Consider the following 13,952-nt stretch of genomic DNA (forward strand, 5'->3'; position numbering starts at 1 on the left):
TTAAAGGAGGGAAGGGTTTGAGGTCGGTACCCTCGCCTGCCTGTCCCACAGGGCAGAGCTGAGCTGAACTTGTATAGGTGCCTCTTGCTGATGGCTTAGAACTGCGGCTGTTTCCTGGAGCAGAGTTTAATACCCTCACGCCCAATGATTTTCTAAATCTCATTCTGCAGCGCCGCCGTGGAGCGTCTTCCCTGCCTATGTGTTGTAGGTTAGAATGAGAACAGTTATTTGGGAATATGACCCATAAGGCTCAGTGGGAGGGCAAATGATCCCTTTGGATTAGAGTGAGTTTCATAGTCTCTCAAGTGGCAGGATTTTGGTCTTCTGGGCAGGAGCTGTTTCCTGAGATCCTGGATAGTGAAGGATGTCTTGAATTTGGAAGAATTTAGCCCTGTTTGTCTCTTCTTTCCCCTTGCTATAGAAATACAGTAGGCTGGGTACAGACAAACTTGAGACTGACTCCCAGAGACATAAGTGGGGCGTGCCTGGACAGCGTACTGCTATGTGTTTTATAAAGCGCCTTCCACAAGCTTCAGGACCCTCTATGGGCTAGAGCGGTCTTCCTGGGGGAGCCCTTTGAGAATCTGATACAGTAACAGACCCTCTCCTCAGAAAAATGTGCAAGCGCCTGTGCATATGGTTTTGCCTGTCATCTTGAGGGCGCAGATGCTTCACGGATGCCCTTCAGGGACCCTCAAATTCTGTTTGGGGATTTCAGTTGGTTTGTTCATCCATCACAGCTGGGTCATAGCTCTTCTGTGGCTGTGTCTTTCTGACTTGGTCTCCTGTCTTCTGTGCCCTCTCTCGTTTTTATCATAACCTGCTGGACCCTCTCAGGCCCAGAAGAGGCGGTATTCTCCAGGAGTCCAGGTACTCAGTTCTTGGTTCATCATGAGCATCCCTCATTCCCATGTGTCCATCCAACGTTTGTTGCTGTTTCAAGTCCATGTGGTTGTCCCGGGAGTCCCCGGTCTCTGGTCTCACTGCGTCTCCACCTTGCATGTTGACCATGTGGGACAAAGGGATAAATACTCACCAAAGGAGTGGCATGCCTCATGTTACCCCTTCACCACCTCACAGCCTGCCTGTCTGCACTGCCTTGGCATTGGGCTTGTTCTGGAATGATGAGTTTGCCATTTCTAAGGAAGAATTGCCCCTACAACTCTACTGGGGAGAGAGGGCGTGTGAAATAGATGGGAAAATGAGTGGTTTATGGGGAAATTTGCAGTTTTCTCCCCGTTAAGGGAGAACCTTGCCCTCTTATTATGATTGGGAGAAGTGATGTGTGGAGGAGGCTTAAGTGGGCTGGAAAGTCTTTTGACTAAGGACAGTCATGGTGGCTGGCTGAGCGCATCCAGCAACCCCGTTCCATGTTCTTTCTGAACTCTAGTCCATTTAGCCTCATATGCTTGTAGAATTTTAGAATTGAAAAGAGCTATCTGAATGGAAAGATTCCCCTGCTCAAACAGGTATTTTCAGAATACCCGCTGTGTGCAGAACCGTGGTTGGGAGGAGATGGGGCTGAAGTTTAGACATAGGAAGGCATGTGATGAGTGAATTTTTTTCTTCAAGAATCTTATGTGGCAGTTGGGGAGATAGGTACATATACATGAAAAGGAAACCCCTAGTATTAGACAGCACGTAAGTGCCAAATGGTGACCTTGGGACATTCAAGTCAGACTCCAGCGTTTTAGGGGGGCCATTTCAGGCCCACCCCAGTTCAGGAGCCAAGAGAATTACTGAAGACAACAACCAAGTGTAGTCGCTTCCTGGACTGTTTCCCTTGAGAGACCATCTGAATGTGGGCTCTCAGGGGCTGCTGACAATGAAGTTGAGTGGCTGCCTGTTCTGCTGTAAGGGACTCAACTTGTGTGTGCAGAATTCGTGTTGCTGTTTGTGCAGGTGTTCCTACGTGCTCTTCCTTAGCGTCTGCTTACCCCCTCTGCTTCCCAGCGGGTATTCCCCTACATCTCAGCCATGGTGAACAACGGCTCCCTCAGCTACGATCACGAGCGGGATGGGCGGCCTACAGAGCTGGGAGGCTGCACGGCCATTGTCCGCAATCTTCATTACGACACCTTCCTGGTGATTCGCTATGTCAAGAGGCATTTGACGGTGAGTCCTTGTCCTGGACCGGATGGTGGTGTGGGCTGTGTCGCCCTTGCTTCCATGGCCTGACCTTGATTTCTCTCTCCTTTTATTCTAGATAATGATGGATATTGATGGCAAGCATGAGTGGAGGGACTGCATTGAAGTGCCCGGAGTCCGCCTGCCCCGTGGCTACTACTTCGGCACCTCCTCCATCACTGGGGACCTCTCAGGTACTGCCACACGCACTCTTGGTTTGCCCTGACTGAGGCCTGTTCTCAATCCCCATGCCTTGTTGAGGCCTCTCACAGGGGAGAGCCAGAGGAGCAGTGCTGTGGAAGGAGATGCCTCAAGACTGCTTCTCTTTCTACATTCTTATATCCACATTCCTTAAAAAACCCAGGCCAGGCTTTCCTAGTACAGTGGTCACTAGAAGATGGTTGGTGCTAATAGAAAGCAATGTTTGTCCCTTCATTAAGCTGGCTCTTCTAGCCTGTATCCTGAGTTCCTTGCTGTCTAATTACTGCTGTCAGGCTCCTCTCCTTCCACCCGCTAATGTTCCCTGTTCCCCTTCCTTAACAAAGCTTTTCCTTGACTCTGCCGTCCCTCTTCTTACCCCAGACTGTCCTTTTGCTGAGACTTTCGAATGTTTGTGTACAGATGCTTTTGTTTCCTAGCTGTCCACCTCCTTAACATGCTGACTCAGACCTGTGCTCTACCTTGCTATTACACTAACACCATTCTCATGAAAGGTCATTCTGTTTCCTTGCCATATTCATTGCTCTGTTCTCATTCTCACCCTTTGTCCTCCTCAGCTCATTTAACCCATTACTCTGAAACTCTTGCCTTCTTGACTTACGTGACATTAATAGCACCTGGCTCTTTTACTTTTCCATCTCCTTTTGTTTCTTTTTCTGCTTATGCCTGATTCTTAGCTTCTCATTTATACACTTACTCTCTTTGCTTTAGCCCCAGTCATAACATCTTTTGGGAAGAGAAAAGGAACTGAACTTCTGTTTCTTTTGATTAATATAGTTTGTTCTGGATAAAGCTAGTTTGGAATAGAAGTTTCTTGTGGCAAAATGGAAAGGCAGATACCCATCTGAAACAGCCGACAGCTAGTGAGCTCCAGCCATTGTAGCTAAAAGGAAGTGTCAGCTCAGTGAGGCCAAATCTTCCAGTTTTTCAAGAGAAGCTGGAAATCTGCATTTTTTTTTTTTTTGAGACGGAGTCTCGCTCTGTCACCCAGGCTGGAGTGCAGTGGCTGGATCTCAGCTCACTGCAAGCTCCGCCTCCCGGGTTTACGCCGTTCTCCTGCCTCAGCCTCCCGAGTAGCCGGGACTACAGGCGCCCGCCACCGCGCCTGGCTAGTTTTTTTGTATTTTTTAGTAGAGACAGGGTTTCACCATGTTAGCCAGGATGGTCTCGATCTCCTGACCTCGTGATCCACCCGTGTCGACCTCCCAAAGTGCTGGGATTACGGGCGTGAGCCACCACGCCAGGTGTTTTTTTTTTTTTTTTTTTTAATATATGGAGTCTCGCTCTGTCACCAGGCTAGGGTGTAGTGCTGCCATCTTGGCTCACTGCAACCTCCACCTTCTGGATTCAAGCGATTCTCCTGCGTCAGCCTCCCAAGTAGCTGGGACTACAGGCGCACACTACCACACCCAGCTAATTTTTGTATTTTTAGTAGAAACGGGGTTTCACCATGTTGGCCAGAATGGTCTCCATCTTGACCTCGTGATCTGCCCGCCTTGGCTTCCGAAAGTGCTAGGATTACAGGCATGAGCCACCGAGCCCAGCCTGGAAATTGGATTTTTAAAATGCAATCTGCTGGTCTTTAAAACTCTGGCATCTGATTTTTTTCTTTAATCAACTTTATTGAGGTGTGTTTTCCATACAACAGAAAAATACAGTTTGAAGAGTTTTGACAAATATTTACACCTATGTAGTCACCATCACAAATGAGATATGAATGTTTTCATCATCTGCCAAAAGCCTTATTATCTATCCCCCTTTGCAGTACTCCCCGCCGCCTCAGATTCCAGGCAACCACTGATCTGCTTTCTGTCACGTAGGGAGATTGGTTTTGGCAGTTAGGTTCTAAGTACCGAGCAGGCCAGACCTGTGGGAAGAATCTAGCCTTGGCAGGGGGTAGGAGGCACAGGCTGGAGATCTTTGCTATGTAATCTCATTATATGACTACACATTTTCCTTTGAGCTTACAGGTTTCTGGGTTAACCTCCTGAAGTACTTTTTAAATGGAAAGTCTCCAACTGTCAGAAATGGCAGGAGAGAATAACTTTTTGTCTATTCTAAGTTTTTTGCCCTAGGTCTTTAGTGAGAACACCCAAGTTCGTAAGTCGGTGTTCTCTGCCCATAGAGTATCCCTAAATGCAAGCTGTTTCTTTCCTTTGAGGTCTTTCTTGTTGCCATCCTCTCACTTGTTGTGTAGTGGGTTGTTGAAAACTGCTGAGAAAGTTAGGATGTTTCCCCACTGTTCCAGGCTTTAATGCCCTGCATTGCGTGAGGAGCATTGCTGTGGCCTTTTATCCTGTCCCATGGTTTAAACTGAGACAGTTTAAACTCTGACAGTTAACATTTTTCCAACGAAGATGAATCCAGTTTTTCACTACCCAGGAATCTGCTAAAGATTCTAGCAGTCCAAGCAGCTGTGGATGCTCTCCTAATAACGTAAATGACCAGAAGTCCAGGCCCCAGTCAATAACCAACCCAGTAGCAATGAGCACCCTAGCACTCAGATTTGTGGTCTCTAAATACCAATTCCTACTAAAAGGAACTGCAGCTTCCTTGAGAAATGGCTGATGCAAGTTTCGAGGTAGGAAATCTTTAAGTTGGAACTTCCCAGAAAAGCAAGGAAGTTATAAAAAATTCTGGGTTTACGCAGGAAGGAGAACATCACACACCAGGGCCTGTCGTGGGGTGGGGGGATGGGGAGGGATAGCATTAGGAGATATACCTAATGTAAATGACGAGTTAATGGGTACAGCACACCAACATGGCACATGTATACATATATAACAAACCTGCACGTTGTGCACATGTACCCTAAAACTTAAAGTATGATAAAAAATAAATTTAAAAAAAAAAGAAAGTATTGAAAAAAAAACCCTTCTGGGTTTATGTAAAGAGACTCAGGAGCCAATAGGCTCCTACTGGACAAAGACAGGTGAGTTGAGCATCAGTAACAGTCTTAACTTTAGTGCATTGCAACACATCAGATATGGTTAAATGTAGGAGTTTATAATGATACTTTAAAGAGAGAAACCTAGTCCCTAATTGCTTGATCTTCTCTCTGGTAATTATTAGGGAAATTAAGAGTCACAGTTACAAGAAGCCACAGAGAAACAGGCGTCACCCAGAAGGGCAGTGTATCCCATGCCCATAGCTGTGCCCTGCCTGTGGCCCATTAAACAGCGGCCATGAGACCCTTTCCTGGTGCACGTGTGTGCGCCCTTCACCAGCGGGGTAGCTGCAGTCCTACTGCGTCTCTTCTTACTGTGCTGGAAGGTTTAACATGTGGGATTTAATTCTTGTTTTATCTCTAAATTTTTCCATTATACACACATGCTTCTTGGCGTACAATGGTGTATGTCCCAATAAACTCATTGTAGGTTGTAGATATTCTAAGTGGAAAATGCATTCAATATACCTACCCTACTGCACATCATAGCTTAGCCTAGTCTACCTTAAATGTGCTTAGAACATTTACATTAGCCTACAGTTGGGCAAAATCATCTAACACAAAGTCTGTTTCGTAACCAAGTGTTGAATGTCTGATGTGACGTATGGAATACGGTACACGATGTAGTGCCGGTTGTTTACCCTTGTGATCGTGTGGCTCACTGGGCGCTACAGCTCACTGCTGCTGCCCAGCCTCAGTACAGAGTGTCGTACTACACATCGCTCGCCCGGGAAAAGATCAAATCTCAAAATTTGAAGTGTGGTTTCTGTGGAGCGCAGATTCCTTTCACACCATCATAAAGTCGGCAAATTGTAAGTCGAACCATTTTAAGTCAGGGATCTTCTATACAGGTAATGCATGCTTGTTGATTCAAACCTTAAATACAGAAGAATACAGAATATGCCTTGTTCCCCATCCTTATTTTTAGTTGCAAAATGGAGAGGTTTCAATTATTTTTTCAAGGTCACTGCTGGTTAGCTGTGGATCAGAGGCTTGAACTAAGATACTGACTTCAAGAAACATACCTCTTTTTCAAGTGGCTCAAGTCATCCTTCTTCCGTTTTTCTTCAGATAATCATGACGTCATTTCCCTGAAGCTGTTTGAGCTGACGGTGGAGAGAACCCCAGAAGAGGAAAAGCTGCATCGAGATGTGTTCTTGCCCTCCGTGGACAACATGAAGCTGCCTGAGAGTGAGCACAGGAGCCCCCAGGAAATGGCCCATAGCTGGGGAGGAGCTTGTAGTGCTGCACGGCTTCGGAGGGGACTTGCACCCGTAGCTCACAGGGCGGTCTCTGCTCTGTGTATTCCTCTGAGGGGTAGGAGCACGTGCATCTGCTTTTTCCCTTCAAGTTACAGATGAGCAGCTGGAGGGCCGTTTTGTTTCTCAGTTGGAAAGCGGGGGTCTAAGCTTGGGCTTCCCAGAAACAGATGTCAGAAATGGGGGGCTGGACAGCCTGTAGTTTGATCTTTCCCTACTGGGTGGGCTCCCTGTTTTCTGACTTGCTTCTCTCTTGCTTCCTTAGTGACAGCTCCACTGCCGCCCCTGAGTGGCCTGGCCCTCTTCCTCATCGTCTTTTTCTCCCTGGTGTTTTCTGTATTTGCCATAGTCATTGGTATCATACTCTACAACAAATGGCAGGAACAGAGCCGAAAGCGCTTCTACTGAGCCCTCCTGCTGCCACTTCTGTGACTGTCACCCGTGAGGTATGGAGGGAGCAGACACTGGCCTGAGCGTGCAGCCTGGAGGGCCTTCTCGTCTCTAGCAGCTGGTTAGGGACTATATTCTGTCACTGGAGTTTTGAATGCAGGGACCCCGCATTCCCATGGTTGTGCATGGGGACATCTAACTCTGGTCTGGGAAGCACCCACCCCAGGCAATGCTGCTGTGATGTGCCTTTCCCTGCAGTCCTTCCACGTGGGAGCAGAGGCGTGAAGAGAATGTATGCGGTTGTGATGCCAAAATCACAGAACGGAATTTCGTAGCCCAGGCCGCCTTGTTATTTGACTCAGAGAGCCCTTCTACTTCATTTTTGAATCCACAAAGAATTAAAAGCTGGTAACACCACATACTTTCTGACCATCCATTCATTGGGTTTTGCATTTTACCCAACACTCTGCCTACCTGAGGAGCTTTCTTTGGAAACCAGGATGGAAACTTCTTCCCTGCCTCACCTTCCTTTCACTCCATTCATTGTCCTCTCTCTGTGCTACCTGAGCTGCGAAGGCATTTGGATGCCTCTCTGTTGGGGCCTGGGGCTGCAGAACGCACCTGCGTTTCACGGGCTTCATTAGGCGGCCCAAGGGAGAGGGCTTTCTGCTTTGGATCCCTGTTCCAGCTCCTGTTCTCTAGCACGGGCCCTGGGTCTATCGACTTCCCCCATCAAGTCTCTTCAGGCCCTCAGTCAGGTTTGACTAAAAGTTGGTGTAAAAATCCAGAGAAGCCTGGAAGACATCATAGATGCCGTGGATTAACTGTGAAACTGACCAACTCCAGGTTTGATACCAAAAGCAATATTTGTCATGTGGTCTGACCATGTGGAGATATTTCTGGACTTGCTAGAGCCTGCTTAGCTGCATGTTTTGTAGTTAACGATTTTTGGAATCCCACTTTGAGTGTTGAAAGTGTAAGGAAGCTTTCTTCTTATATCTTGGGCTTGGATACTGCCCAGAGAAGAAATTTGGCTTTTTTTTTTTCTTAATGGACAAGAAACACTTGCTGTTCTCATGTTCCAACTCTGAGAGCAAGAGACCCTCATCATCTGTGCCTGGAAGAGTTCATTGTCACTGAGCAGCACAGCCTGAGCGCTGTCCTCTGCGTGTCAACCCATATTCCACTGCCTTATCTGACAAGGGGTCACATGCTGCTCACTTTACTGCCCTGGGATTACATCAGTTACAGGCCAGAGTCTCCTTGGAGGGCCTGGAACTCAGTCCTCCTATGAACCTCTGTAGCCTAAGTGAAATTCTTAAAATCGCCGATGGAACCAAACATGAGCTTCTGACTATGTTCTTTCTTCTAGGAGTGGGTCTGGGGAACGGTCAGGCCTTTATTCTGAGCAGGCCTTTTTTCTGAGCTTCAAGCCCATCAACCATTGTTTTGCCTTCTCCTGGGTTGGAAAAGCCCTCAGCTCAGCTCAGAAGGAAAGGGGGTCACCTTGGCTAGGCATAGGTCTCTGTCTCTTCAGGCTCTTTCCTTCCCATGCACTTAGTTAAGCAGCACAGGCGGGAGTGCTCCCCTGCAGGTGGGATTCAGGTGAGGCAGAGACGAGGCATCCTCCTACCACCTCCCCTCCACAATAGCAGAATGGCTCCAGGGTGCCAGAGGACAAACTGTGACCTAGAGCTTGGCCTTGGAACAGGGAGAACTGCAAAAGAAAATGGTGGTTTTGTCTTTTTTGAGTTGAAGGGGAGATTGTATGGACCCATGGGAGGACCTAGGTAGGCTCTTGATATGGCCAAGGCAGCAGTGCAGGTGGAAGGGGTCTCATCAGAGGGGAGGGGTGGAGTGAGAAAGATGGCGCCTGTGGGGTTTGTATGATTCCAGCTCATGAGTACCTTAAGGCTTTTTAAAGAGGTCAGGGAAGACATGAAATGCAGTCCCCACCTGCCTTGGGGGCCTTTAGAGAAATGTATGGTGCAGGAAAACCACCTGACCTGGCATCGGATGTCCTGCTTTGGCTCTTGCTTTTTGTTCTAGAAACAAATGTTTCCCATCATGAATGGGCAGAATGTTGTCCTGGGCAGTGTCATCCTAGCTGTGTGCTAGAGGAGGGAGCTGCCTGGTCCGTGGTAGGGCTGTTCTGTACATGCTGTGGGGGAGAGCCAGTGCCTCGGCTTGCTGCTTACCCATAAGGGCCACTTCTCACAATCACCCTTTCCCTCCATACTAAGAGGCTCCGATTCCAAGCCTCTTAGTATGAGAGACCCTGTGGACTAGGGGTGGGACATAAAGATGACGTCACTCCCTGTCCCCGTGAGTCTTGTCTGAAGGGCTGGCATTTTCAGCCTTTCATGTTGTCTTCAGCACCCCCAAATTACAAGATGGCTCTCTGTTACAGAACTTGTTTATTTCAGTGGAAAATTATAGCTCTGCTCTTCTTGTTGGAAGTGATTTCTGAACACAATAGCCAGAATATTCCTAGCACCTTGCATCTAGCCTAGAAGACAGAAACAAAGAACTGGTAGGCGGCCCAAGGGGAGGGCTGTTGGTAGAGGAGGAAAGCCGGGCAGCGTGGGCTAATTAGTCTTCTGGGGCTGGAAGTTCTGGGAAAATGTTACTCAGGTGATTGGTAGGTCCTGGGTGGAGTTTCCACTCATGGTCTATTGTAGGCTTTAGGTGTGGGTCCTGGGTGGGAAGGATGGAAGAGCTGGCATTGCTGCTGTTTAGTGAAGTGATGATATTGAATATTTTAATGGGAGGATATAGCTGAAGTTGAGGTTTGATCCAGCTCATGGCCAAATAGTGCTAGAGAGAACAGACAACAGTTAGCCTGGGGTGGCGAGCTGAAGACGCTCTCCCCAGAGTCATCCTGAGACCACCTCTGTCCTTGCCTGCAGGGCTGCCACTCACCGGAGCTGAATAGATAAAGTTGAACAGCAAAAGTGCTAGAATCGATATGACCATAAAGGCTATGAGTTTGAAGCGATAGCGTTTCCAGAAAACAGAGCAGAAGTGTTGAACTGGTGACCGCAACCACATGAAAGAGGTGTAGGGGCGTCTGTCCAGGAGCCAGGGAAATGGCAGAGAATGGCAGAGAGAACCTTCAGGTCAAGCAATCTGATGCAAAGAGCTTTCTTTTTTAAAAAAGCAACTTCTGGGCTAGGCGCAGTGGCTCACGCCTGTAATCCCAACAGTTTGGGAGGCCGAGGTGAGTGGATCACCTGAGGTCAGGCGTTTGAGACCAGCCTGGCTAACATGGTGAAACCCCATCTACTAAAAATACAAAAATTAGCTGGGCATGGTGGCAGGCCCCTATAATCCCAGCTACTCAGGAGGCTGAGGCAGGAGAATCGCTTGAACCCAGGAGGCAGAGATTGCAGCGAGCAGAGACTGTGCCACCACACTCCAGCCTGGGTGACAGAGAGACAATTATCTCAAAAAAAAAAAAAAACCAAAAAACCAACTTCTGCTTACCCCAACTCTCACCCCAAGTCTGTTCTTTGCTGATTGAGCACAGAGCTGTGGGGTGGGAGGTAGTTACCACCTCTCCACGGTAGGCCCACTGGTCACCACCCCACACACACGGAGGAGCAAGACGGATCTGGTGCTTTTGCCCCAAGGACCCTTACAGGGGAGGGTGAAGTGTAGGGTACTGGTTGGGTTCTGACTGGCCTCGCCCGGCTGGCTTGATTAAGGCTTCCTTCTCTGACAGAATCTCCAGGCTCATCTTCACCTTGCCCTAGGAACACCATGGTGAGGGGGAGGCTGAGTTCAGACAGCCGAGCCGGGTAGTTTTAGGGCCTCTTCCCGGGATCAAGAAAGGAAAAGGGATTTAGCTAGGTCCCTAGATGTCTGCTAGAGCCAGGACATGCGGCACAGCAGTCCTAACCAGTAGACACTTTCCCCAGCTCCTACCGACAAGCGCCATTTGCCACCATCGAGGACCTGGCAAGGCCACCAGCCAGTCACAGTCTTCTTCTTAAAGAGGGAGAAGTGCTTGTATTGGAGGAAATAGGGCCACTTGGGGTCAGCGTCCATCATCCTGATGGAGCACTGCTGGGCGTGCCGAGCCGGGAGGGGCATGTCAGACAAATCCAACTCCAGGACCCCTGAGCCCAGAAAAATGACGTCAGCAAGGAGGAGCTCTCTGTCCTGTGGTCACAAGCCCTGTGTCAGGACCTCACCTAGGAAGTCGTCGGGGGAGAAGATGTCATTGTCCCAGACCTGGATGATAAGTCGGGCTGGGAACTTCATGGACGTGGCATCCAGGCTCCATATGTAATCCTGGGGCAATGGCGGAAGAGCATGTTGCCGGCCTGTCTCCTGGACGTTTCCCGTGCACCCCTCAGTGGCCCTCCACCCAGCAGTGACAGACCATCAAGGGAGAGGGTTTCCACCTGAGGACATGTTTCTGATGTTCTGGGACAGATGGCGAGCCTCTGGAGGGGTGAGGGGAGGAGCTCCAGGAGCCTGAGTGTGTTCGTGTGTGGCCTTTCGCCCCCCCGTGCCCCCACACCCCAGCCTGCTACCTTCTGGCTCTGGACACACACGCGCTCCGCCGCCAGGTAGTCCATGGTAAAGATGAACCGCCAGTTGAAGTTCGCCTCCCCAGTCAGCGAGTGGTAGTGGATATCTGTCTTCTGCATGTCCTTCTCCAGCCCATACAGCCACCTGGGGCCAGAGTCCTGTCACCTGCGGCTCAGGTGCACTGTCCCCATCCCCCGCTGCAGCCTGTGGGAAGGGCGGCCCAGCCGACACCAGGCCCAGCCGGAAGTGGAGAGGTGTCCCATTCAGGACTGGGCCATGTCAGCAGGATGACAGAACTGGGGAACTGAGGGGCTCGCCGGAGCCTCATTCCTCTTCCTTACCCTTTGATGTAGATGTCGCTCGTCTTTTCTCTACTTAAATTGTCATCCACCAGGTCCACATTGGCGGTTTTCCAGATGACGCAGCGCAGCTCATACCTGTGGCCACTGCGCTCTGAGGCTTTGCCAAGGAGGAGCTCCCCAGCCGCAGCCTCGGTGAGGGCGGAGAGGCCTGCGAGGCCGCCCTGTGTGCTCTTGCTCAGTGGGGGGAATTCAGGGCAAGAAAGCTCCCAGGAGAGCTTCCTCCCTTCCCAGCGGAGAAACAAATGACTGCAGCTCAGTACCTGAGGAGAGTGGTGCCCTGCACTGGGGGGAGGCTGAACTGTGAAATGCAGCAATTGGGAAGTGGGCTGTCACTCACCGTTTAGGCTTTCTGGGGTTGATGTTGACTGGGGGGCCAGGAGGCCCCAGCTTCTTGGGGAAGATGTCCACCCACATTTGCACCTTTCCCTAGAGCCGGGATACATTGGCTGGTTGGGGGTTGCTAGCCTCTGTTCTCAGCAGGCTGGCCTGGGGTTCCCTGTCCCAGGTTCTGAGGTCTGTTGAGGTTGTGTTCCCAACACCAAGGGGTAGGGCACAGAGATATCTGTGAGGCCGCAGGCGACCACCCACCAGCTTCCCCCTTTCTTTCGACTGAGAGAGTAGCGCAGTGAGATTGGAACACGGTAACTTTGGGGCTGACGGCATGGTGCTGGGATTGCACTTACAACAGGTCTGGAGGGGGAATGCCACTTCCTAGGTCATGCTAGATGGCCTGTCTGGACTGGGCTCCAGATCGGGGTTGGGGCTTCATTTATCAAGCAGCTTGGTGTTGCTTGATAGCCTCGAGTATGAGGAAACCAGTCCAGACTTTCAGGTCATTTTGTGTTATGAACTACAACCTAAGGGTATTAAGCTAGCCACACATACAGAGGAAAGAAGGTAAAGGATGAAAAGGGGGAGAAAAGGAAAGAAAAAGGACAGAACTGCTAACATTGAAAACACACAAATACGTTCTGCCTTTCAGACTACCTGACCTAATTATATTCTTTTGAAGTGACCCATTTGAGAAAACAGGTTTAACGAGAATGGTTTTTTATTTTATGTTTTTTGAGACAGTTTCCCTCTGTCACCCAGGCTGTAGCGCAGTGGCACAATCTCAGCTCACTGCAGCCTCTGCCTCTCAGGCTCAAGCGATTCTCATGCCTCAGCCTCCTGAGTAGTTGGGATTACAGGCACCTGCCACCATGCGCAGCTAATTTTTATATTTTTAGTAAAGAGGTTTGACATGTTGGCCAGGCTGGTCTCAAACTCCTGGCCTCAAGAGATCTGCCCGCCTCGGCCTCCTACAGGCTGGGATTACAGGCGTGAGCCACCGCACCTGGCCAGAGAATGGTTTTTTAAACATTTTGCTCAGAGAGGACTTTCTGTCTGGAATGTGGTAGAGCTTGAGAAGTTTAGAGAATGAGATGAGCCATTATGGTGGCTGCAGAGTGAATGATGATTAGGTGCCTTTGGGGATTTGTATTTCTCTGTTTGGGGTTCTTTGCTGTGGAGAAGACACAGCCTGCAATTAACAGCCAGAACCAGCGTTGTCACGTCTGCACTGTCTGACCTGAGCGCCACCTTCCCACCCCTCGGGAGAGACTTAAGGCAATGGAGACGTTGACTGGCTCCCTAGTGCCTCCCACAGCTGGTGCATGGCCTCTGTTTCTTGTAGATGACCTTTCCAGCTCTGAAATTCTCCATTCTAAGTGACATCACCAGAACTTCTTGCTTATTAATGTGCACAGCATGCTTGTCTTCCGTGCAGGTACATTACCGAATGTTTGGCCTGCCCTTCCCCTCTCGTGGGCTACGTCCTGGGTGGACGGGCATCTCTGTCTCCTGATCTAGCTCCTCCCATAGGAGCCAGGAGTGGCCCCTCCAGTCTCATACCTGGTCGATGCCTGGCTGGCTGTCACTGTACAGTGTGCGGGTCTCCACGTGCTCAGGCACCAGCCCCTGGGTGTGCAGGAGGTGGAGTGCAAGGCGTTCCTTCTTGGGCCCCAAACCATGAACAGTAGGGGTTTTGGGTTCTGGATTGGAGAGGGATGGAAGGAGGGGGATGTGAGGTCATTAGCCTTCCTATCACCCTCCCCACCACAGCCTGGG

At 49.8% G+C, this 13,952-nt stretch overlaps 2 protein-coding genes across 10 annotated transcripts in view; one reads left to right on the forward strand and one right to left on the reverse strand.

Moving 5' to 3' along the window:
- The window catches only part of LMAN2L (lectin, mannose binding 2 like), a 32,483-nt gene extending 24,200 nt beyond the window's left edge, over positions 1–8,283 (forward strand). For 6 of the 9 annotated variants that reach the window (XM_017947747.1, XM_003908988.2, XM_017947746.1 and 3 more), the window contains 4 exons: positions 1,954–2,115; positions 2,207–2,321; positions 6,365–6,484; positions 6,818–8,283. In XM_017947747.1, the coding sequence (XP_017803236.1) occupies positions 1,954–2,115; positions 2,207–2,321; positions 6,365–6,484; positions 6,818–6,960 (540 nt within the window). In that variant the 3' untranslated portion in view covers positions 6,961–8,283. Of the gene's footprint in view, positions 1–837; positions 871–1,953; positions 2,116–2,206; positions 2,322–6,364; positions 6,485–6,817 lie in introns of all 9 variants that reach the window. The other 3 variants (XM_009184676.2, XM_003908989.2, XM_003908990.2) reach the window with 1 other exon arrangement.
- A 1,057-nt stretch (positions 8,284–9,340) lies between these two features.
- The window catches only part of FER1L5 (fer-1 like family member 5), a 64,577-nt gene continuing 59,965 nt past the window's right edge, over positions 9,341–13,952 (reverse strand). Inside the window, exons 45-53 of the mRNA XM_031655508.1 lie at positions 13,737–13,876; positions 12,181–12,269; positions 11,823–11,918; positions 11,484–11,625; positions 11,139–11,238; positions 10,870–11,063; positions 10,584–10,693; positions 9,865–10,012; positions 9,341–9,759 (exon numbers count right to left, since the gene is read on the reverse strand). Coding sequence (XP_031511368.1) covers positions 9,535–9,759; positions 9,865–10,012; positions 10,584–10,693; positions 10,870–11,063; positions 11,139–11,238; positions 11,484–11,625; positions 11,823–11,918; positions 12,181–12,269; positions 13,737–13,876 — 1,244 coding nt within the window. The 3' untranslated portion in view covers positions 9,341–9,534. The remainder of the gene's footprint in view (positions 9,760–9,864; positions 10,013–10,583; positions 10,694–10,869; positions 11,064–11,138; positions 11,239–11,483; positions 11,626–11,822; positions 11,919–12,180; positions 12,270–13,736; positions 13,877–13,952) is intronic.

Source organism: Papio anubis, chromosome 14, assembly GCF_008728515.1.
Source record: "Papio anubis isolate 15944 chromosome 14, Panubis1.0, whole genome shotgun sequence".
NCBI lineage: Eukaryota > Metazoa > Chordata > Mammalia > Primates > Cercopithecidae > Papio > Papio anubis.